Source organism: Macrobrachium nipponense, chromosome 21 (assembly GCF_015104395.2).
Source record: "Macrobrachium nipponense isolate FS-2020 chromosome 21, ASM1510439v2, whole genome shotgun sequence".
In the NCBI taxonomy this organism is placed as follows: domain Eukaryota; kingdom Metazoa; phylum Arthropoda; class Malacostraca; order Decapoda; family Palaemonidae; genus Macrobrachium; species Macrobrachium nipponense.
In genome coordinates, this window is record NC_087212.1 from 16,880,018 (window position 1) to 16,906,163 (window position 26,146).

The 26,146-nt window shown below is 37.3% G+C and overlaps 1 protein-coding gene across 5 annotated transcripts in view; it reads left to right on the forward strand.

The window, feature by feature from the left end:
* Positions 1 to 26,146, forward strand: part of LOC135197812 (uncharacterized) — a 201,516-nt gene that overhangs the window by 69,573 nt on the left and 105,797 nt on the right. For all 5 annotated transcript variants that reach the window (XM_064224942.1, XM_064224944.1, XM_064224945.1 and 2 more), the window contains 3 exons: positions 2,955 to 3,074; positions 10,302 to 10,511; positions 21,464 to 21,649. In XM_064224942.1, coding sequence (XP_064081012.1) covers positions 2,955 to 3,074; positions 10,302 to 10,511; positions 21,464 to 21,649 — 516 coding nt within the window. The remainder of the gene's footprint in view (positions 1 to 2,954; positions 3,075 to 10,301; positions 10,512 to 21,463; positions 21,650 to 26,146) is intronic.

A 26,146-nucleotide genomic window follows, 5' to 3' on the forward strand; every position in this document is an offset into this window, starting at 1 on the left:
GACCTCCGTGGTTTACCAAGGCAAATGGGCGATCTACTGTGATTGGTGTCGTAAACAGGGTTTTTCTCCACTCGCAACCTTTATTCAGCGAATAGCAGACTTTTTAACCTTCCTCAAAGACGAGAAACATTTGTCTGTTTCTGCCATTAGAGGCTACAGGGCGGCCCTGATTTTGGTGTTACGCCTTAAAGGTATTGACATCTCCTCTTCCTGGGAACTTTCCTTGCTAGTCAAGGGGTTTGAGCAGTCGAGTTCTCCTAGAGAGCTCAAGCCTCCGATGTGGGATGTTTCCTTGGATCTCAAGAGCTTCACTAAGAGTCCATATGAGCCCTTGCATCGCTCGTCTGACAGGAACTTGAAGCTCAAGACAGTTTTCCTTCTGGCCTAGGCATCTTCCAAGAGGGTAAGAGCTCCACGGTCTGAGCTGAGCTATAAGGTGAAGCACACCAGGGGTTGGGGGTCCGTGTCCTTCGAATTTGTCCCGGAATTCGTGGCCAAGACCCAAAATCCCTCTGTGCACGATGACAGGTTCACTTCGTTTTCCATTCCATCACTGAATGACTTTATGGGTGGTAATGCTCAAGAGCTTTTGTTGTGCCCTGTCCGGGCCCTGCATTGCTATCTTAAAAGGACTCGGCACCCTAGACCAGGCTGCCGCCGACTTTTTGTTAGCTCAGGCCGTACAAAGAAAGGTGTCTAAGAATACTATCTCTTTCTGGATATGCAAAGCCATCAGATAGGTATATGTGACTCTTGATGATTCTACCACCATGTCTGTGCAGGCTAGAGTGCATGACATTAGGGGCTTTCAAAAAGAACTTGGCTGTACATAGAGTGCTGAGCGCTGGTACTTGGTTATACCAGTCCACGTTCACCTCTTTCTATCTTAAGGATGTTGCCCACAGATCTGTGGACATGTTTTCCCTGGGTCCTGTGGTGGCTGCCCAACAGGTTTTGTAACTCATAGTTGCCTTTAACAGGGCACTTTTGTATCTTACCTAAGATGATTGTGTGGATGAGAGAATGAGTGAGTTGGCTGGTCTCCTTTCTCTTGTACCTTTCCTTCTTCCTTCGGGCGGGTTAAGGAATAAACATGTCATTCACTGGACTAGTCTGATACAGGTGAGTAAGGTAGTCATACTGATAGTGTGGTTGCTTAATATACAAATATCATACCCTCTATTTGGTAGCATAAGCTCCACTCCTTGGCAAGAAGTGGTTGGGAGTAGTACAAACCCTGGTGTATTGGTTTGCTATTGGACAATCAAAGTTTCTCTTTGGTTCCCTATTCAATTGTTCTCCCGTATTTCATTGTACGTCACTCAGGGTCTGAGTGGTTAGATATCAATTTATCTAGCTTCTCAACAGGCTTCAGTCCCTCTCCAGAAGTCATTTCTTCTGGAAGCTGGAAAATTTCTCATTTTTGGAAATGATTCTAACATAGAAATTGTTACTTCCCTTCCCTGGTCTTTTGCATTGCAAAGACGACCTCCTTCAAGGCTTCCTATCACTGGTCCCCGAATAAGGTGTTCAGACTTATGTCAACCCATCAATTCAGTGAGTCCAATACAACTACAACTCACATGCTGCAAAGGGCAATCTTCTTTACTGCCTTTGCATCCGGAGCTCATATTAGTGATCTGGGCTTACTTAGACAGGGACAAAGCTACATATTACTCATACAGCTAACTGTCATTTATTATTGTCCCCTAGCCCATCATTCTTGGTGAAGAATGAGAAACCCATTATTCTAAAAAGGGAGCTGAATTTTTCAAATAAAATGGTATGCCCAGTTCAGCCACTTAGGTTTACCTAGAGGTCACGGCAAACATCCTAGATGGTCCAATTTTCCTATACCCCAGCCCAAACAAACCACTCCCTCTACAAGGGCTGAGAATTATTTAAAGTGTCCCTCATTAAAAAAGCAAACACCCACTCTTGCCCTAAGTCGCATGATGTCTTAAGTTCTACAGCATTGGCTTTCTTTGAGAATGTTTCTTTTGAAGAAGTCTCTTGAGTGTAAAGGGTGGTCATCAGAAATAGTGTTCCTAAAACATTATTGCCATGAGCTTAAACAAATTTGATTACTCTCTGTATCAGTAGGTCATATGATAAGTCCTGACCCCATAGGCACTTTGGCGGAAAACCATGGGTGTTCTTGGTGTGGTGGTTATGCAAAGATATTGGTGGGAAAGGTGCAACAGTACTGCAACCAAACCTTGCATATTTAGGTAAGTCACTTGAGAACTATGTCTTAACCTAATATTTATAAGTTCATGTTTAGCTTCATGTTCTTTGTTGCCAAACCCTATGGGTATCTGGAGTAAGGAATGTGGTTATGATTTGTCTTAACCTTGGACCAAAATTTTATCTGGGTTGTTGGGTTTAAATTTTAAGAGCTAAGCCATTTTTTCACCTGTCAATTTCTTTGGTAAGCTACTTTGAGGATGAGCAGCAGCTACCCTATCAAAAAACAGGTTTTGACGCAGGAAAAACCTATTTTTGGTACCTGCTCTGATCCTCAAACCTACCCGCTCTCCCTGACGAAAAGGCATGGGACCGGGGGTGAACAATTATCCTGCATGGACTTGAAAAAGTCATGAGGGAAAAGGCTGGTGTGGAATGCATTGTTGCCACATCTGAATGTAACGAATAAGAATTGAACCGAGGGTAGTAACTGTAGACAAAGAAATAGAGCCCTCTTGTTTGAGTATTTATAGTCTTATCATTTTGTCAACGTGGCCAAAATCAGCTAAAAGGGAATTCTTTGAAATTGATTTGTCTCTTACGGAGCCCTCTGAACCCATGAGAGTAACTAACTCCTTTGAGGACTCGCAGCGGCTACCAAAAATAAGTTTTTCCTACATCAAAAACTGTTTTATAGTAATATAGCAATGTTTATTTTATAGTAATATAGTATTGTATTGTTTATCATTCTCACTTTTAACTTTCAGATTGATGGAAAAGTTGTGGACACAAAATTTGCAAAGCCAAGAAGTGATGATGGCCGAGGATCATCTCCCAAGCGAGGTTCATCTCCTAGGAGGTCTAATCGGGATAGGAGTCCTGATAGGGTATGTGACTGATATATGTTGGAAAAAAAAATGTATATTTGTCTTAAGTTTTCATGTAGCAGGATTAATTTTAATGAAAGGTCATGGCTGTTGTATTATAGGCCTATAAAGTTAGTTAATACTTTCAACACATTCAGCCTACATTCCTGAGTTAGCTTAACTGTAGTCAGTTACAGTGCTTAACTTTTCTCAGAGTCTGCAAATATTATCAGCGAGTTTCATCTCCTAAATTTACTATCTTCATAATTATTATTTTCTTTGTTATTTATTTTGATTGTAGATGGTAATGAGATAACAAAAATAAAGAATGAATTTTGGCCATCACATTGCATTTTAAATGTCGCCATCAAAATGTAAACAAAGCATACCACCATGTACGTATTGAGGTAAATGAACATTAAACTATTTGCTAATGAAAGAAAAATTTTCTACCATAGATAAAGATTTATGCTTGCATTTTTTTAAAAGCTCTACCATCATCTGACATCATGGGTGGCATATCAAATGGGTAAATATACTACAGCTATATAAAAGAAGTGATCAAAACTGTATCACCTATAAGTCTTTCAAGTAATCTGAGAGTAAGGAATTCGTGTGTTGCCAAATGTCTCATTGTTTTGATTGAAAATTCTGACTTTGTAGAGCCTTCTTAAGCAGAATATTTGACAAAAATTATTTTCATAAAGCAAAAGAAATACAGTGGAACCTCAGTTTTTTTTTTTACATAATCCATTCTGGAACCTCCCACAAAATCCAAAACACATGAAAACCAGAACAATAATTCCCATAAGGAATAATGTAAATACAATTACGTAATACATTCCAGACCCCAAAAGATATTTTTTCTAATATTTTTATACGAAATAAACAGTTTTACATACAAAAAACAATGAGAAATAAATATAAATGACTAATGAAGTGAATAAATGAACATTTAACATTACTCTTACCTTTATGGAAAACACTTATTAGATTATGAAAGACGGAGACGAGGGGAGAGTGAGGAGGAGAGGTTATTATTTAGAAGGGGAATCTCTCTACAGGAAGACCTCAGGTATCAAGGACCTTTCTTTGATGAAGAGGCTGAAGGATTCATCCCTCAACAGGTCTTCAATTTTGACAAAACAGGCCTGTTTGGAAAAAAATGCCAAAGAGGACCTCACGCAGGAGAAGAGTTCATTGCCAGGGCACAAGCCTATAAAGGATAGGCTTACTCCCAAGTGTTTAAGAAAAACAATATTATTAACAATAAATTGCTTGTCATGTGGAAGGCAAACAAAAAGGCATTGGTCACGGGGCAAATTTTCAAATTCCTCCTGGTAAGGGAAATGATCATATGCATCCTCAAGGCTTAGAAGGCCAGTTGTTGGATGAATTTAAATTCATCACTGTCAAGTTCTTGCACCTTAATACCACTCCTCTCATCCACCCACCATGGACCAGCAAATCATCTCAACCTTCAAGAAATTGTACACAAAGGCATTGAAGTGACCTTAGACACTGAATTAACCCTAAGAGAGTTCTGGAAGGATCACTTCAGTATCTTTAATTGCATAAGTCTTATAGATAAGGCTTGGCAGGGGGTGACTTCCAGGATGTTGAACTCTGCTTGGAGAAAATTGTGTCCAGAGTGTTACCTTGAGAAGGATTTTGAAGGATTTGAGGCTGACCCTGACGAACCTATGTATGTTTTGGAATCTATTGTGTCTTTGGGGAAATCCATGGACTTAGATGTTAATGGCGAGGATGTGGAACAGCAACCGACGGCAGATGAGGAATCCGAGGAGGAGGAGGAAGAGAGAGGGGATACTGAGCCTACTTCAGTGATTGAAGAAATGTTTGCCAAGTGGAGGGAGTGATGTTAAAAAATTTTTTTTAGAAGTTTCATCTTAAAAAGATGTTGCAATCCATGTCTCTTAACATGTTTAATGACAATGCATTGTATCACTTGATACCTGAAGTCCTTCTAGAGGGGTATTCCCTTCCAAACAATTACCTCTCCTCCTCCCTCTCCCCTGCTCTCTGTATTCCATATGTTAACAAAGTCTTCTATAAAGGTAAGAGTGATGTTAAATGTTCATTATTTGTTTGATTATTCATTTATATTTATTTCTCACTGTTTTCTGTATGTAAAACTGTTTATTCCATATAAAATGTAATTTTTGTTAATATTTTTGGGTTCTGGAATGCATTAATTGTATTTACATTATTCCTTATGGGAATTATTGTTTTGGTTTTTGTACATTTTGACTTCATTGGAAGTTCCGGAACAGATTATGTAAAAAAAATGAGGTTCCACTGTATTTAAGTTTGAAGCTTTTAAAAAATTTCAGTATCAGTGATCACTTTATGACCGCTCTCATTAACAAAACCATTTAGAATATGATGCCAGACCAATTAGAGTTTAGTACGTATTTTAACTCCATGGTCCAACTTAGCCTACTAGTAAGCGGTGGCAGCTCGTGGCTATCATTTATAGGGGTGCTGTTACTTAATTTTGTTTTTTTAAATTCCTTGAGATTACCTGCATAAACACATTTTAACATAGGCCTATATAATACAAAAGGACTACGGAACAAGGACGCACGCATGCGCGTGCACTCTCTCTCTCTCTCTCTCCTCTCTCTCTCTCTCTCTCTCTCTCTCTCTCTCCCCTGCTGAGGAAGGCAGCAGAACTGCTGTTGAAAGCTAGTATTTTCAATTTTAGTATTTTAATATATCATTGACATTAATGTGGTTATAATTTTTTCCCATTTACTGCAACTCACCACTGAGTTGATTATTCTGCATTTACATTAAATATCATTAGTATTGTCACTAGTTTGATCACTATCACTAATAGTACTAATTGATTAAGCTTGGACAAGTTTCAAAACACTCCTTCCCCCTCAACAGCTAAACTATCACTGCTCGAGAGGGCAGTGCTTCCCTCATCTTTACACACGGCTGGCTACCACATTATCTTATCACCCTGCTAGTAAAATCAGAACTGCTAAGCACCAGTAGTTCCACGTATCGTTTCAATTAATTTGCTTTTCTTATTTACAAAAACAAGAGAATGGTAACAATTTTATAACGATTATCAAGTATATATTCATTAATTTGTGTATGTATGAAAACTATATGGGGTGCTGCAGTTCCACAGTGCCTACTGACAAGCCACCACTGCTAGAAAGCCTGTTAATTGTATGAAGAATCACATTTAGCTATTAATTAGTAAAAATCTACTTAGATGTAATATGCACATTATCAATGAAATCTACTGAAATGGAGACAGGTATAAAAAGCCTAGTGTAATGTATTGAAAACAAAAACTGCGCATCAAGCATAGCTTAGTGTGTGGGGAGCGTAGTCTAGTATAATCTACCTAAAATGAAATTTGCACATAAATCGTAGCCTAGTGCCGTCTAAAAAATACAAATTATGCAGTACATGATATTGTTTATGTGATGAAATCATATTTTGGAGACAAAATTGTAAGGGTCAAATGATACTTGGCATCTGATGATAAATGATGGTATGTGTTAATTATGGAACTTTTGATCCCTTGTATTTTAGTCTCAGTGGGTTCTTTTGTTGAAATAGAATTTGCTAGTCCATTTATGGAGTAAGACCGAATTCCAATATCTGAAATAGACTGTAAAGCAAAACAGTTGGCCCCAAGGGTTTTGGATATGGGATTATGAACTTGTACACAGTACAATATTGCATGTAGCAGACCTGAATTTGGGAAAGACAAGAATTCCAAGGGCCTTTTGACTGGAATGGTTAAAAGAAAAAAAAATGAGATAAGCTTAACTAATGTGAGAAGCCAAACTTTAATAAACAAACATTGCAGTATAAGTTTACTTTTTTTTTCAGTTAGAAATATTAATGCCAGAAGACAATACAGGTACTCCACATTTAACGACATACTCATTGTACGATAACTAGGAGTTACAACAACAACATGAAGAGAGAGAGATAGAAAAAAACCATAAAATGAAAATAAAAACATTGTCAATATTGGCCAAGAGAAAGACTATTCATTGCCAATAATCTAGCCTAGCCAAGGTTTTGAAAACCTTGAAATCTATGGCTAAAACAATAAATAAGGCTTTAGTATACTTTGTAAAGAAAAATTATACAGTTAAACCTCTTAAAGTCGGCATTCTATGGTCTGGGAACTCCCCTGGTTGGCTTGATTCAGCCTCCATTAGTTCGTTGTGCGGCCAAACGGGCGGCGCCATGTTTGTTTACATCTTCAAGACAGCAAAAATTATGCAATAGTATCTCCTTTGCTTTAGTGAGAATAATTCTTATTAAACCTTAAACGCCGAGCCTCTATTTACAAAAATGTCTATCGTATCCTGGCGGCGTTAGAGAGTTAGCGCCAAAGCGGAAAAAAAGATTTTTCAAAAAGTCACAGCACGCTTAGTTTTTAAGATTAAGATGCATGAATTCGTAACACGCACACGTAAAGACGAGTTTTTTTCTAAAATTCACCATAAATTTAAATATTGTGCTAGAGACTTCCTGTTTGTTGCAAAATGAAGGTAATTAATTGAATATTACTAGACTGTAAGTGTTTTAGCTTATAATTGCTTTTTTCGACCATTTTGGTCGAGTTAAATTTGACCAAAGGTCAAATTTTTTCTATTTATCGTAATTTATATGAAAGTATTTCAAAACTGATAAAAGCTACAACCATGAGTTATTTTTTGTTGTATTTACATGATATTGCGCAATTTTCATGTATAACACTTTATGTAAGGCCTAATATAAAGCAGTGCAAAATTTACAAGGCGACTAAAAAAATTCTGAGATTTTCAGCAGTTACTGCGCGCCGGGGGAAGGAAAAAAATTATTTTCAAAAATTCACCATAGATCAAAATATTGTGCTAGAGATTTCCCGTTTGTTGCAAAATGAAACTATAAATGATTGAATGTTACTAGAATGTAAGAGTTTTAGCTTACAATTGCATTTTTTTACCATTTTGGTCGAGTCAAAGTTGACCACAGGTTTAAATTTTGGCACTTGTCGTGATTTATATGAAAATATTTCAAAACATAAAAGCTACAACCATTTTTTGTTGTATTCCAAATGAAATTGCGCACATTTTCATGTACAGTGGTACCTTGAGATACGAAATTAATCCGTTCCGAGGCGGCCTTCGTATCATGAGCTTTTCGTATCTTGGGGGTGTTCGAGCTGAGGGTAGTAACTTCAGCATACCATGCTAGTTTTTTCTCTGGCATATTTAGGATCTATTTATACTTAGAAAAGTGAGCTACAGGAACTTTTCACCGGGCGACATAGGTCTTCCCCCAGAGATTGATTTTTCCTTTGTCAAAATCCCTTTATTGTCTGTTGTCAGGAAATCCAAAGCCTAGGCTTAGCCTAGTGCCAAACTCTTGTACCTATCCAAAATAGCCTATACCACATGTAATGTTCAGTCCAAAAATTTTAGGCCATAAAATTGGTCTTTAAACATCAAACCTTACAAGAGTATATTGTTACGTATTAGCCCGGCCTTGAGAGAGACTCGATACGTAAACAGAAATAATTGAAGGAGGACAAGATGAAATTAATTGAACTTACCGTAAAACTGATTTATAATAAATATTTAATCTAGAGCAACAGGTCGCCAGAAACTCGGCTAAAAACTTTACAGCTATTTATTTACAAAAGGCTCGTACTGGCCTGGAGAAAAGTAAATGCAGCGTCCACACGTTGGGACTTATAATCTCTCACAAATGGATAATAGCTGGCTCAAAATGGATTCGTGAAGCTGGTTTCATAAACTTGGGTAATGCAACACTTGCGGGCAGAGAGGCTGGGCACGTGACTCATGGAATCTGGAAAAGAATCCCAGATTAAACAAGATAAAAGAAAAAAAGATATATTTTTCTTTTAGTTACTATTAGTATTTCGTTCTCTAACACTAGGGAGAAGGAACTCTTAACATTTCACTGAGGTATGCAATGAATTCATTTGTCTGGGACGATCACACTAGGGGAAGCATGCGGCCATGAGGCAGTGAGAGGGAACAAAAGGATGAGTTCCTTTTGGTTTGGAAATTGAATTGGGAAAATGAGGATCAAATAGATAATAGGAGGTAAGGGACTGGCAATATGCTGTTTCACAAGACGTACCTGGATGTTGTATTCAGTGGCTCTTTGTAGAAAAACGTGGCCTGGCTTTGTCTTAGGACTGGGTCTATTGGCGCGCCACTCACGCCCTGGATAGGCCTAACAGGAAGGCAGGTGGTTGGACATCCGTCCGAGGTCGCGTCTTGCAGTCGACTGAGGCAGATCGCAGGCGGTTTGCTTGGGTGTTGGGATTCAGCTTAACCCCCCACGAGCAAGGCAAATCCTGGAAACAGAACATACAGCCAGCAGAGGGGTCACAGGAAAAAGAGCTTAAGATATAGGTCTAAGAAGTACCAATCTGCCTACATCCTTCCCTTCGAGATACGTCCCTAAAGCTGACAAAAGACTATATTCCCCCAACTGGGGAACTCCCTACCTCTGGCTGGCGGGTTTTGGTTCCCGCGTTTCCTAAAAATCAGCTGATATTTGGAGGAAATGGCTGCCGTTTTCCAAATCAAACTAATTAATTAATTTCGGGGTAGACGAAATGATCTATAAACGTAGCAATATATATTAAACAATATTTGAATTTTTTTATGAAAACAATAAAAATGCAGTTAACGTTGTTTTCAATAGACCCCAAAAGCATTCAAAGTAAGGTTTTCTTAGGATTTTTTTTATGATTTTCGACAATTTTTGTGGCTTACACCCATTTTTGGCTTATGATGCATCTCAAGAGTGGAACCCCCTTCATAAATAGGGGACTGGCTGTACTTACAGAGTAATTATATGATTGAAGCCCACCAGCCTCCCCTCTGATGGACATTATGCATTGAACAGAATGAAGTGCTTAACTAATTAGTCATTCCTAGTATTGCCGTTGGGGAACGGCTCTGTACTATACCTACACTGAGCAATTGAAGTGCTACCCGCAAAATTTGAATTAGGCTGCCGTACGTGGAAACTAATGACAATACTTATAATTATTGGGTAAGTATATACAAAACCTTACTTTATTATAATAATATCATTTTTATCACATAGAGTTAAATAGAGCTTCTATTTACATTTGTTTGGTTTTATTACTTATTGGTAGTTACATTTTTTAAATTTCCTATATTAACATTAATGCATTGTATAATTTTGCTGTTACAGGGTGAAAACAGAATTCCAAAGATTTTCGTTGGTGGATTGTCTGAGGGTATAACAACTGAAGTTTTACGAAATTATTTCCAACCTTATGGTTCAATTGTGGACTGCATTTCAATGGTAGATCTCAAAACAAGGCGCCATAGAGGATTTGGCTTTGTTGAATTTAAAGATTGGGAATCTACCAACATGGTATTGGCAGATGTTCCTCACAGAGTAAGTGAATAATAAGTTATAATTTATTGAGTTTTTTGAGTTTGATTCATTACCAGCATCTTTGGAAGTTTGACTATTAATTGTTCTTACAAGAATACAGACCTGTGGTTTTTATGTTGGACTATCTTTAGCACAGGCTGGTTTGGTGTATGAAGCTTGTAAACAAGTGTTTGGGTGAATGATGGGAGGGGAGACACCTATTCACCTAGTTGTATCCTAACTTTTTCTTTGTTGTTGTGTCAACAAACCACTTCTGCTTTGCTGGTCACTGTTCTTACTTTGTCTGAGAAGCTTTTACACCTTCTTTAGGTGTTGTGTATTTTGTGGTATGTGTGTTTTTGGTATGCCTAAATGTGATGAAGACATGGAAGTGTGAGTATTTACTTCATGTCGCTCTTGAATGCTGATCTTTACACTGTTGTCCTCTTTGCATTGATCAGGATTGTTCCAGGTCTTACCAAATAGTAAAGTTATAGTTGTCCTGTTTGTCTTGATAGCGCCACGTGTGCTAGGACATTGGCTTCTTCTGTTGTGACTTTTTTCTTCTGATCTTGATGGTTGGTCTTGGGGGGAGGCTCATTGAGGACTGTGGATAAATACTTGCCACTCTCCATCCACTGCATGTTAAGTTTCAGTCTCAGGAGTTGCTGAAGTCTGGTTTTCTCTAAGTTCATGGTCCTACTGTCAAACTGTCCGTTGTTCTGGTTGTTGCTGTTTCAACCATATTTACTGGATTGACCCATTAAATACTGGCATCAGTAATGATGCCCATTTTTGTTTTGGAGGAACTGAACAAGAGGCCTAGTAGGTGTAGGAACAAGACAGATTTCTGTTTTTTTTCACTTCCTCTTCTACATCATTGAGTTTGGCCGCCTCTTCCACCTTCTCTCTTCTTCATTTTCTCAGTCCCTGGACCACAGGAGTGATAGGAAGAGTGCTTAAAATCCTCTGTTTGCAGGAAATCCTACTACATTGTTCATTTGCATCACACTTCTGACTTTTCACAACCACCACTCTCTCTGTAAGAGGAACAAAGGATGTTTTTTCCCTAAGGTGGGGCTTAGAATCTAGGAGGGGGCTGACGACATATCCCATGAGCGTGTTTGTGACCACTGGCCAGCTTGGACTTCCCGACCGAAGAGGTCCCACTAGGAATTTTCAGTTTTCACCGTGCTCTCCAGTAGTATGCAAAGATGAGTCTGTACCCACTATGCTCTCATATTGGTTATGGGTGATTATGTTGTACGCTTGCTTGACTGACTATCCACTCATGCTTTACCAGTCCTGGAATGCCTGATCCATTCACCATCCGCCATAGCACTCATCATTTCTGTGACCAGTCTCCTGGGACCAGCCATTAGTCAGCTTGGTAGTGGTAATATAGATACCTGCTCACCTGGATCTAGTGCAAGTTTCAGCAAAGTTAGTTTGGTTGCTGGGCTCCAGGATGGGAATGTTGGTGTTGATTGTGCTCAATCTGCTCTACATCTGAATCTTGTTCGTTGCCCTTGCCCACAGGCTTTAGGCATATGGATTGTCAGTTGTCTGAACAGTAGTGGTCTGACTGGCCTCTTTTCCTCTGCTTTGGTTGAGGGACCTTTTTAGACATATGTAGGCCTGGGGGTCTTACACATTCTGAGTCATAGCAGACTGAGTTGAATTGGTATTTTTGTGAGATAATTGTGTTTATTAATTAGTACGATGTTGGGTTCCCCTGACAGCCACTGAGCACTTGGTGCTATATATTAATGGTGTCCTGGGGTTTGTTCCTGATACTTTCATTCTGGCTTCCTTGGGTGGATTCTCTGATCTCATGATTCAGTGAATTCATGGTCCCCCCAGTCTGCCTTTAGCATGTCAGAGGTAATACTCTATGTGTAAGATGTAGAGACTTTCCCCTCACAGCTGGGGTTGTCAGTTTGTGGACTTGTGAACTTCCTTCACGAGGAGCAGATTTGTGTAGAAAGGACTTCTCTCTTTTACCAAGGCTGGAACCATAAAGTGTGTTGCAATTACTTTTCCTGGCATCTTCATGACTGGACCTTTGGATAAACATGTTCGTAGATGTTGCCTTTTATGAGGTTTTCCAAGGGGGAGGACAAGGTGAAGCTTTTGAAGCTGTTGGTAGGCCAATAGACCACTTTGACATGATGTCATTGGCAGTCTCTTCACTCCAGGCTGCGAGTCTCACATTCCAGAATGAGTCATTGTTGAGCTCCTCTCTGCTCTTCTTTAAGAACAGAGTTGAGGCAGCAGTGGGGAAGAATTGTTCTAGCTGTAAGGAGAGATTTATCCAATGTACATGTGAAATAGCTCTTGTCCCCCACTGCAAATCCTCCAACACATTCTTTTTACACAAGTTCCTCAGTACTCTGCCTCACAGGAGATGCCTCTATTCTTGCACTTATCAAAGGGTAGAAGTGCCAGCAGTGTTTTTGGCATTGCAAAGATTCCAAGATGAGTAACAATATAATAGTAGTTTATGTCAGCTGGCAGGGGGGAGCTGTTAATTCTATACCTGCTGACAAGGTAGATGAACATGCAGGCCAAGTATCATGCCATTGAAGTTCCTGCTAGGCACATTCCATGAAGGTGGAATGCTGTGTCAGACCAGTTCAGTTGTCAGGGACTGGCTATAGAAACAAGTGTGGTGTCTACTTTCATGGATTATGAGAACACTAAAATTTTTAACCTAAGGGGAGTAGGTGGTGATTGATCTGTAAAATTTTTAACCTTAGGGGAGTAGGTGGTGATTGATCTGTAGAGCCTGCTGTTCTGCTTCCTGGTTAGGGCTGTGATCAAGGAAACCTTCCAATATCCATGGGACCACATTGATGTCTGTGCCTTTCTCCTATTTAGCCAGATCTGTCAAGTGATCACTCATGTTCTAGTCACCTCGAGGTTTGGGATGACCTTGGGGACTTCTCTCTGGCTGTACGCTGAGCATTATTCCTATCTGTTAGTTCTACTTGGTAAGGCATCAAGTGATATCTTTGTTGAGTAGGTCTCCGCCTATGCTTACATACATCTGGACAGCTGGAAAATGATTCATTGACATATTTTTGTTACGTGGAGAGAAAGAGATTAATATATGACAACTTGAAAATGATTCATTGACATGCTTAGTTCCATATATGTGTTTCAGCAGTGTCAACAATTTGAGTTAATATTATGTCAAATTCCAAATAGTAATCCTCTCTAATTTTTCTAAAGCGCGACCATTTTCACATAAACACTCTTGGAAACTAACATCCTCACGCAAGGCATTCATTGTGCCAAAACCCATTTTTGTTGTGTTTGGGTCATGTTTTAATAGTCGACCCCTGCTATTTGTGGATTCGTGATTCACGGACTCGCCTATTCACAGGTTTCATATGGACCATATACAGTAAGTCCTCGGGTTACGCCGGTCTCGACTTACGATGTTTCGTGGTTACGAACGCGCCCCCATAAAAATATAAAAAATAATATTTTGCGTCGTTCCGTCTTACGCGGTTTAGCGTCGTAAGCAACGTAAACAAACGCGAACTAGTTCCGGGCGCACGGCGGAAGAATACGCTTTGTGGGGGAGAGGACGGCGTCACTTCGCTACGCTCATTCCTCGCCCATACGCCATTTTGGTTGTTTACACTGCCTCTCTCTCCCTCGTGTTGTATCGTTTTTGTAACTTTTTGCTCTTTGTTATGGCTCCCAAGCGCAAGGCGGACTCTTCTGATGGTAGTGCATCGAAGAAAAGAAAGGCCATCACCATGGAAATTAAAGTGGACATTATAAAGCGATCTGAGAAGGGAGAAACGCCAACAAACATTGGCCGCTCGCTTGGCCTTAGCCGTTCGACCGTTGCTACCATTATCAAAGATAAAGAGCGCATCGTTGAACATGTGAAAGGATCTGCTCCTATGAAAGCGACAGTGATAACTAAGCAGCGTAGTGGTCTAATAATTGAAATGGAAAGGTTATTGGTGCTTTGGTTGGAAGACCAAAATCAACGGCGTATCCCAGTCAGCCTTATGGTGATTCAGGAGAAGGCGAAAAGATTGTATGTTCTGCCTCACCTCAAGAATCACCTGCCTCAGCATCTCCAGCAACTTCTGGAGGTTCTTTTTCTCTTCACTAACCTCCCCCAGTCTCTCCAGCACCGCAGCTTCCTCTCCAGTGTGCAAGCCAATCAAATTAATAAAGGTAAGGAATTGTTCTCTCGTTGTTATTGATAGGTATTTACATTAAATCATGTGGTATTTTTCAATGTTCCGACTTACGCTGAAAATCGTGTTACGACGCATCTTAAGAACGGATCAACGTCGTAACTCGAGGACCCCCTGTATACCCATTATTTGCAGAAAATTCGCCTATTCACTGTATTTTTTCTCTGAGAAATATATTCACAAATTACTGTATTTTCATAATTAAATGCACTTTGTGATAAAACTATTAGAATACGTACTCAGGTATAAGCATTTTTAGAGTTTGTGTTTTTAATATCAAAATAGGCAGTTCTAAGCATTTTTAGAGGGGTTTTAAGTATTCACAGATTTTACCCATTGAGGGGGCGTTGGTCCTGGTAACCATCCCCCACAAATAAGGTTAGTTTCTGTATTGCACTTCGAGGGACTTTATTCACATTGATGTACTAATTGTACCTGACTATATTTACAGTTGCAGTGTCAGGTAAATAGGGGTCCCTCCACTGGTTCTGTTGATATAATTGTAATTTGCTGCATCTAGATAATTTCCTTGTCAAATTCAATCCTTGTTAAAACTGGTAAGCATAATTTACACTTCATTCTTATGTCGGCACCTTTAACAACAATACTCTGCCAAATGAACTATTGCAGGAAAGACTCTGCCAAATAAACTATCGCAGGAAAGACTTCATGACACTTTCCAGTGTCATCTAACGTTACATCACTAAAGTTGTTTAATTCACTTCTATATTGTTAGTCATGCCATTCCAATTTATTTTTCTTATTCAAATATTTGTTCAACTGATGTGTTGTAATTGCCACCGGCAAGCTGGCGATATTTGCCAAATCCAGCATCGAGATGGTCAATGTGACTTTTGAGGAAGAATGTATTTCATGTGCAGTTAGTTTATCTTTCCAATACTATCTGGTTATTTCTAATGATATATTTGTTGAGTATTTTAAGGCAGTTATAGTTTCTTTTGTCAGTTTCCCCCTCCCGGGTAGTTTTTCACAAATTTCCAGTTAATCAAAGAATTTTTTAAGAAAAAGTACTTTGTCACCATCACATGCCAAAGGAGCACAGGATTCATTATTCAATCTGGTCCTCTTTGAATATACGTATATCAGTTTAGTCAGTGTTATTTTATTTTTATTTTCTGTATTGGTGAAATGTGGGCATCAATCAAGTATGGGAAGCATATGTTTGATTTGGCTAGTACAGTTAATACATACATACGGTAATTGACAACGGTTGCTCTTATTAAGCCTTGAGGATAAAGAAAATGCAAATATTGTCTTGTTCTCCACAATCTGATTAGAAAGATGTTAACCCTTAATCGCTGAACCGGTATTTTGAAAATCGTCTCCTGTATGCCGGCAGCATTCGCGAGTGAGCGCCGAAGAGGAATTTTTTTTTTTTTTTTTTTTTTTTTCCCCAAAAAAAATCACAGCACGCTTAGTTTTCAAGATTAAAAGTTCATTTTTGGCTCCTTATTTTTTGTCATTGCCTGAAGTTTAGTATGCAACCATCAGAAATGAAAAAAAATATCATTATCATATGTAAATATTGGGATATATGACAGCGTGAAAATTTTTTTTCATATAATTGTATACAAATCGCGCTATGAGCAAAACGGTTAAAGCTAATTTTTGTTGTTGTATTGAACACTAAATTGCGATAATTTTGGTATATAACACATTGTAAAACGATCAAGGCAACACAGAAAATATTATCACAAAATGATGCATGAATTCGTAACGCGCGGACATAAAAAAAAAAGATGTTTTAAAAAATTCACCATAAATCAAAATATTGTACTAGAGATTTTCGGTTTGTTGCAAAATGAAGGTAATTGATTGAATATTACTAGACTGTAAGTGTTGTAGCTTACAATTGCAGTTTTCGACCATTTTGGTCGAGTTAAAGTTGACCGAAGGACGAATTTTTTCTATTTATCGTTATTTTTATGAAAATATTTCAAAACTGATAAAAGCTACAACCATGGGTTGTTTATTGTTGTATTGTACATGAAATTGCACACATTTTCATATATAAAACTTTATGTAACGGCTAATTTAAAATGGTGCAAACATTAAGACAATCGGACGAAAAAAATTTTTTTTTCGGAAGAGTTACCGAGCGGACGTAAGGAAAAAGTTTATTTCATAAATTCACCATAAATTGAAATATTGTGTTGGAGGCTTCCAATTTGTTGCAAAATAAAGGTAAATGATTGAATATTACTAGAATGTAATAGTTTTAGCTTACAATTGCATTTTTGACCATTTTGGTTGAGTCAAAGTTGACCGAAGGTTGAAATTTTGGCACTTATCGTTATTTATATGAAAATATTTCAAAACTGATAAAAGCTACAGCCATAGGTTGTTTATTGTTGTATTCTACATGAAATGGTGCACATTTTCCTATATAAAACTTTATGTAACGGCTTATTTAAAATGGTGCAAACATTACAACAATCGGACGAAAAAATGTCTTATTTTTTTCGGAAGAGTTACTGCGCGGACGTAAGGACAAAGTTTATTTCATAAATTCACCATAAATTGAAATATTGTGTTGGAGGCTTCCAATTTGTTGCAAAATAAAGGTAAATGATTGAATATTACTAGAATGTAATAGTTTTAGCTTACAATTGCATTTTTTGACCATTTCGGTCGAGGTCAAAGTTGACCGAAGGTTGAAATTTTGGCACTTATCGTTTATTTATATGAAACTATTTCAAAACTGATAAAAGCTACAACCATGTGTTTATTTTGTTGTATTCTACATGAAATTGCACACATTTCCATATATAAAACTTTATGTAACGGCTATTTTAAAATGGTGTAAACATTACGACAATCGGACAAAAAAATTTATTATTTTTTCGGAAAAGTTACCGCGCGAACGAAAGGAAAAAGTTTTTTTTTTCATAAATTCACCATAAATCGAAATATTGTGCTAGAGACTTCCAATTTGTTGCAAAATGAAGGTAAATGATTGAATATTACCAAAATATAAGAGTTTTAGCTTACAATTGCTTTTTTTGACCATTTCGTTAGAATCAAAATTGACCGAAGGTTGAAATTTTGGCACATCGTTATTTATATGAAAATATTTCAAAACTGATAAAAGCTTCAATCATGAGTATTTTTTTTTTTTGTATTCTACATGAAATTGCGCACATTTTCATATATAATACTCCATGTAACGGCTAATATAAAATGGTGCAAAAATTATGTCAAAGTGACGAAATAATTTCTTGGATGTGTCGCTGATGCTTTTTAGTTCGAGAAGAAAGAAATTCGCGCTTGCGCACCTGCTTAACGATTGTAAACTAAACAACGCCTTGATCTGTGAGGTCCCAGCATCCCCCAAGGCATGTGATTCAAAAGTTTTCGCCTAGTAGGTCTATAACTATTTTTCCGTGAATTTTTAAAAAAAACTTTTTTATATCGCCGTATATATGTCCAATCGGCGTTAAAGGGTTAAGTAATGTTGCTTTGAAATTATTCCCAGATGTATGGAGATTGATATGCAAATTAGTAGTAATTAAGTAAATAAATGTAGAAAGTTCAATATACAGTAATGCCTCAGGATACGAAATTAATCCATTCTGAAGTGGCCTTCGTAACCTAATTTTTTTGTTTGAACTACGTTTTACATGTAAATTGCCTAATTCATTCAAAGCCCTTCAAAAACACCACAGTAAATTTTATAATATAAAGCTAAATTGACCAATAAACAATGAAATACAACAATTTGGACCATTCAATACCTAACTTAACCTATACTGTACCTGTAAATAAAGTGTATTAGTGTACATGGTACAAGAAATACTGTACGTACATATGTAGTAAAATATGGTACCTTACTATTTGAGTGAGGCGATCTCCGAAAGTGGCGACAGAGGAAGGAGGACAAATGGCAGAAAACATGAACACTTAAGTTTACGAAACACATTAAAAATGGCAGAAAACAGTAACAATAAACTTTATGAAACACATTAACCCTCTTACGCCGAAGGGGTATAATAAAAATCATCTCCAGTATGCCGAGGCAGTCTCAGTGAGCGCTGAAGCGGAAAAAATATTTTTTTCAAAAAATCACAGCGCGTTTAGTTTTCTAGATTAAGAGTTCATTTTTGGGTCATTTTTTTGTCATTGCCTGAAGTTTAGTATGCAACCATCAGAAATGAAAAAAAATATCATTATCATATATAAATAATGCAATATATGATAGCGCAAAAAAAAATTTCATATATAATTGTATTCAAATCGCGCTGTGAGCAAAACGGTTAAAGCTGACGAGTTAATTTTTTTTTTGTATTGTAAAATGAATTGCGATCATTTTGGTATATAACACATTGTAAAACGATCAAAGCAACACAGATAAAATATTATCACAAAATGATGCATGAATTCGTAACACGCGGACGTAAAAAGTTTTTTTTTTTTCAAAAATTCACCATAAATCTAAATATTGTTCTAGTGACTTCCAATTTGTTTCAAAATGAAGATAAATGATTGAATATTACTATACTGTAAGAGTTTTAGCTTACAATTGCAGTTTTCGACCATTTCGGACGAGTTAAATTTGACCGAATGTCAAATTTTTTTATATATTTTTTTTATATGCAAATATTTCAAAAATGAGAAAAGCTACAACCTTCAATTATTTTTTGTTGTATTCTACGTGAAAGTTGCATACATTTTCATATATAAAACTCTATGAAACGCCTAATATGAAATGGAGCAAATATAACGATAATGCGACGTACGCATTTCGGAGATTTGCATCGGAGAATCCGCGCGCGGAGGGAATGAAAGTTTTTTTAAAAGTTCACCATAAATCTAAATATTGTGCTAGAGACTTCGAATTTGTTTCAAAATGAAGATAAATGACTGAATATTACTAGACTGTAAGAGTTTTAGCCTTATAATTTCGTTTTTCGACTATTTCGGTAGAGTCAAATTTGACCGAACGTGGTTTTTTTGTCTATTTATCGTGATTTATATGCAAATATTTCAAAAATGAGAAAAGCTACAACCTTCAATTATTTATTGTTGTATTCTACATGAAATTGCGCACATTTTCATATATAAAACTTTATATAACGTCTAATTTAAAATGGTGTAAACATTACGACAATCGCACGAAAAAATTTCTGATTTTTTTCGGAAGAGTTACCGCGCGGACGTAAGGTAAATGTATTTTTTTTTTTATGTAACGTCTAATTTAAAAGGGTGTAAACATTACGACAATCGCACGAAAAAATTTCTGATTTTTTTCGGAAGAGTTACCGCACAGACGTAAGGAAAAATTTTTTTTTTTTTTTTTTCCATAAATTCACCATAAATAGAAATATTGCACTTGAGACTTTGAATTTGTTGCAAAATGAAGGTAAATGATTGAATATTACTAGAATATAAAAGTTTTAGCTTACAATTGCGTTTTTCGACCATTTCGGTAGTCAAATTTGACCAAAGGTTGAAATTTTGGCACTTATTATTTATATGAAAATATTTCAAAACTGATAAAAGCTACAATCATGAGTATTTTTTGTTGTAGTCTACACATTTTCATATATAATACTCCATGTAACGGCTAATTTAAAATGGTGCAAAAATTATGTCAAAGTGACGAAATAATTTTTGAGATGTGTCACTGATGCTTTTTAGTGCGAGAAGAAAGAAATTCGCGCTTGCGCGCCTGCGTAACGATTGTAAACAAAATAACGCTTTGATCCGTGAGCTCCCAGCATCCCACAAGGCGTGTGATTCAAAAGTTTTCGGCTGGTAGGCCTATAAGTATTTTTCCGCGAATTTTTAAAAAAACTTTTTTTTGTCGACGTTTAATACGTCCAATCGGCACCCGGGAGACAATTTATGTCGACGTTTAATACGTCCAATCAGCGTAAGAGGGTTAACAAATGGCAGAAAACATTAATACTTAACTTTACAAAAAACTTATAATTAAATTTTTTTTTTTTTTTTGCCTTTTTCTGATTTTTACACTTTTTTTAAAACTTTTATACTGTACAAAATAGTCACGCCCTTGGAAAGTGTAGCTGCTTCGATGGCTTCCTTTTGCTCAAGGAAGGTGCCTATCTTCAATGGATTTCGGCCGTATTCCTTAGCAATCACACTCAACCGCATGCCAGCTTCATACTTCTAAATTATCTCCATCTTAGTCGCCATAGAAAGCATTCTCTTCTTTCCGTGAACTTCAGCAACATTCTTGGGACCTATGGCTAATTAAGTTAATTAAGTTCACACACAACACGATAAAGTATACAAGAAAAAAGCGAAATCACTAACATGAATTTACGTTAACTAACGAAATACGTATATGTGAACAAACGAATTTCATGTGCGTACGATAATGCTGATGCGAGTGGCCGAAGGATGCCTTTATGTAGAGGCATGATGGGACAGATGCTGACCAATAGGAGAGCAGGATCTTATGGTGGTGACTAGAATCAGGAACCAATGGGAGAGCGGGAGGATGGTGGCGAGTCTACTGAGTTAGCAGCGTGTGAGTTTTAAAATTGTTCTCTGTGGTCCGGGCGAATCTCAGACTTTACATTCCACCCTTTCGTAACCTGAATTATTTTCGTATATAGAAGCAAAAAATTCTTCGTCTTTGCTTTCGTAACTTGGATTTTTAATGAGTAGGGACTCTCGTATGTCAAGGTTCCACTGTAGTTAGCAGTAAATTCTAGTACTTTGCAAAACGAGCAGTTGTTAAGTAATGGATTTTTTTTTCAGATACTTGGATGTCTTGTAACAGTTGATAGGCCAATGCCACGTGACAAAAAGGATCCTCAGTCTTCACGAAGTGGTGGAAGTGGCGGCGGTGGTGGTGGTGGTGGTGGCGGCAGCGGCGGCATGGGTGGCATCGGCGGCGGCGGCGGTGGAGGTGGAGGTGGGAATGGAAGTGGTAGTAGTGGTGACGTAAGTGAATGCCTCATTTCTGTACTTTGTTGAAAATCTTGTAGAAATTATGAAAAAATGTCAAAGCAATTTATCTGCATTTGCATGACATGAAACCCTTTTTCTGTATTTCAAACCAATCCTTAATGTCGAGCCCTTCATGCAAAGTCCTGATGACCTCAGGCATGTACCCCATGATGCATTCGAGACCAACGAAGCAGAACAGATAAAAGTGATCAATTGCTAATAACTCATTCTGTTTTATCCCATTAGAGTGTACACTTAAGTAGTACAGGAATGGTCCTTTCTTTGTTCTGCCATTTTGGTTCTGTGAATTTATTTTAATTCATTTTCATCTCAATGCTTTATGCTCTTCTTATCTGTCTATTCAACAATGGTGGATTAATAATTCATTACATATAGGTAGTTGTCATGCCAACTTCCTGTAGTTATCCCAGGTTATCTATTACCCTGTGGAAGTTTACCTCTTCCTCTTTTTTTTCTAGTAATTGTGTTTGCTTATTTTGCTTCTGTTTTAGGAGATAATTTTATTTATTTTTTGATTTATTAGTAATACATCTGGGTTTGCCATTGTATATTAATTGGTTAGCTTATGTTTGATGTATGCAAAGTAATATTGTTACTTATTTTTCAGTTTTATGTAATAAAATGTTGTCTATTGGTGTGTTATCAAATATGTTTAGTTCTTCTGCCTGCAATTTTTTTCACAGCAGTGTTTTATGCGTATGCAGTAGCTCACTGAGATAATGGATAAAAGTGTTGGACTTACACCAATATAAAAGAACCTCTGATATATCGTTGTATACATATACACATGAATGCTTGTTTTTGCTAAAGTATATTTATTTATACCTTGTACCCCTTAAACTAAAATGCTTATAACTAACTATTTTAACAGTTCACTGCCTAATTTAATAATTCAAACAAAATCATATGTGAATTATGATACTAAAACAATTTAATGTAATTTCAAACAAATATTCACCCCAAACCATCATCCCAAAACACCTTAAGTCATCTTACATTACATTCCTACATCTGTTACTCTTAAGTATATACACCCCTAAAATTCTTTTCTGGAGAAAAGTAATCATTTGCAAAGGTTAAACAGTATACAACTATGTTTATAATAATGATGATTTAAATAAAGGTTGTTTTGCTTGCTGCATTCAATTACAGTATTTTTCAAGTAGTATTATCATATTGTTACTGTATTACAGATTATAAACATTGCCATCGTACACCATTTACATTTGATATTGTTTATATTCTTAAAGTACCTAGACCACAGTGGTCTTGGTACTACCGACATCTTCATTGTCATTAGTTGTTAGAAGAAATGTAATTCAAAGATACTTTTTGTAAATTAAGAAAGTTGGCATTAAAGCATCCATATTACTTTATTATATAAGCAAAGATACTTTTTGTAAATTAAGAAAGTTGGCGTTAAAGCATCCATATTACTTTATTATATAAGCAGTAAGTGTGATTTCACCAGTTCCGGACATTATTTTTACCTACATATTCCAAAACATTTTACAGCTTGCCCTTTATTCATTTTATTTAGGCTCATCTATAACCTGCAGCTTTATTTTTTGGAGGATGACTAAAAATGTATAATTTTTATTTATGGAAGCCACCATTGAGAATCAGCAAGTTTAAACAACTTGTCTACTTGATAGTTACGGTAAATGATGTTGCAGTCAGCCGTTTGTTCATATGCGGAACAAAATTGTGTTCTTAAAATAGTATAATCTTCTTGCACCAGCTGGAAACCGGTTAAAAAATTATCAAAGATCGTAAAGCAAGGAATCTGTGGAAGCTGATCACCAACTGGGCTTGGAACCTCGTGACGTATCAATCTTTCTTTGACCGCCTTGGAGAGTAGCTGTGTTGCACTCTCCTTCCCAGGCCGGTTGCTTTGTTTGCCCGTTATTTCTTTGCATTTTAGAGTGTGGGTGTGTGTGTGTGTGTGTTTGTCCTTTGATCATGAATTCCTCCAAGAGTTCCAAGCCCCGTCAACGTATGTGTCCAGGCAGGGCCATTTCTAGTTCATTAGGCGCCCCTGGCTAGAACTCGTTATGGCGCCCCCCTTCCCTCCAGGCTGGGAATAGTAACATAAACAATTTCGAACACAACTAGCATCTCAAGTTCCACAACAAAACAACATACTTTATTAATAAATCATCTTCACGTATATGCATACACAACAAGGAAAAGTATAGACTCAAAAGTATACAAACTATTTTTGTAAATTTTAATAGAATAACACCATTATACATTTTTATTGTAAATCCTACCTAAGGTAAATTGAAAAAGGTAATCTTGCCAATCTAAAACCATAGAACTCAATGCATATATGTTGAGGGCTATGCTAAAACTATTATATACAAGTTTTCTTCACTGATTTTTCATATTTAAAACCTGACTCTTCTTGACTTTCTTGCAGCAAAATCATCTATAGTGTCATCATACGAAATCTGTTTGGATATTTCTCTATTAATACTAATTATTGCCAGCCCATTTAGTCGCTCCTGTGACATAGTAGACCTTAAATATGTTTTAATGAGCTTAAGTTTAGAGAAGCTTCTCTCTGCAGATGCCACAGTCACAGGTGTAGTGACAGCAATTCTTAATGCCACCCACATGTTTGGATAGATCTCTTTCAGGCCTTTCTCCTCCAGAAAAACAAGAAGGTCTAATGTTGTCATATTTTGTTTTGGCCATTGTTTTGGAAATGACTGCATCTCTACAATCAGTTCATCATAATTTAAATCAGAATGATCCCCAGATGTGACAGGAATCAACGCAAAATAGCACCTCCGGTTTTGACCGCGAAAAAGTGATGGATGTCCTATCCATTACTATAGATCATTGGTTTATAAAGTATATAACTCCTGGATTTCATTCGAATTTTCAACTCAGAAATATCTCCAAAAAGTGAACTTTGTTTCTTATAAAAACTATAGGCTAGGCTTATGCACACACAACACAGCTGCACACTTACCTCTACTTTGGGCTCGTTTTTCCTCTTCCTCCTGTTTTCTTTTCTTGTTTGCTGCACCTGACAGCTTGGACTGCCTCTTCATGATTGATAAAAGCTTGAATGCTTGACAGCTGCGTTGACAACTTAAGAAGACTTAAAAAAAGAAGTAAAGATTGGAGTAAACGCGATGCTTAGAACTTCACTAAGGTGGCGTCGCGAGCAGGCCGCTGTCTTAGTTTTAAAGCTCCTTGATACTGACAACATCTACCTATCCAGTGTTGCTAACTTTTCTGAAACATTAAACACCGTTGCATCAAGTATTAACACTTCCATTATTCATTTATTTTCGCGTTTACACTTATATTTATTTATTTGAATTATTCACGTAAAAATAATACTTCTCTCATTTATTTATATATTAATTTTGGATGGCAATTTGGCGCCCCCCAAGCAAATGGCACCCCAGGCGACCGCCTGTGTCGCCTGTGCCTAGAAACGGCCCTGTGTCCAGGAGTTTCAGTGATCTCCATGTTCCAGGTTTTTGGTGTCTTCTGTTAAAGATCACCGCACAACTTGCAGTAGGTGCCATGCAAATTTTTGCACTATCTCTAATCCATGCCTGGAATGTTGTCTCTGGCTTATATCTCAGTGGAGGGCGTTTTATAAAAAGATTGAACACTGTTAAGGTGTGGGCTTGTCTGTCTTGGGATTTTTTTTATTTTTTTTAATTTATTTATTTTTTTTTTTTTCCTCTCCAAGCAGACATTTCGGCATCTTCTCCTTCCAGTAGTCTTCCTCTTGCATCTTTTGTTCCTGTGTCCCCATCCTTGTCTTCCATTGATTTGTCTGGAATTATTGGGTGGTGCAGTGGGATAGTTGTGTTTAATGAGGACCCCTCTCTTGTGGGAGACGGTCACAGTTCTGTGTCCTATCATCATAGGAAGTCTCCTATGATGAGTAGCAGACTGATTGTATGCCATCATAAGGGATCACTTCATAGGAGACGTCTCCACTTTTGAAGATGCACGTTTCCTGGGTAGCTCTACGACTTCTCCCCAGTCTACAGTGCAATTATTTGACAATGCAAAAGTTGACAGTAGGATATTTAGAACGTCTCTGTGCTGAGTATTTTGTCATAGGACATCCCCTTGGGATATCCTATTATCGGCTTGAAAAGACAGAAGCTTTTGGTCTTCTATTCATGGTCCCAGAATTGTTCATTGGAGAAGACGAACAATCAAGATGCATTGGTGGGCGATCGACAACTGTGTGGAGATCATGGCTAGATACATTCCAGGCAGGAAGAATGTGGTGGTCAACAAGCTAAGTCATTGGCGTAAAGTCCTATGTACAGATTGGTATCTACATCAGGACATGGCTGGAGACTGTCAAGTATCTCCTGAGATTGTGAGGCTTTTCTCGCAAAGCAGCAGGCTAGATGTCCAGCTATTTCAGGAGGTCTTTGTCAGCGGTTTACCAGGGCAAGTGGGCCATTTACTGTTGTTGGAGTC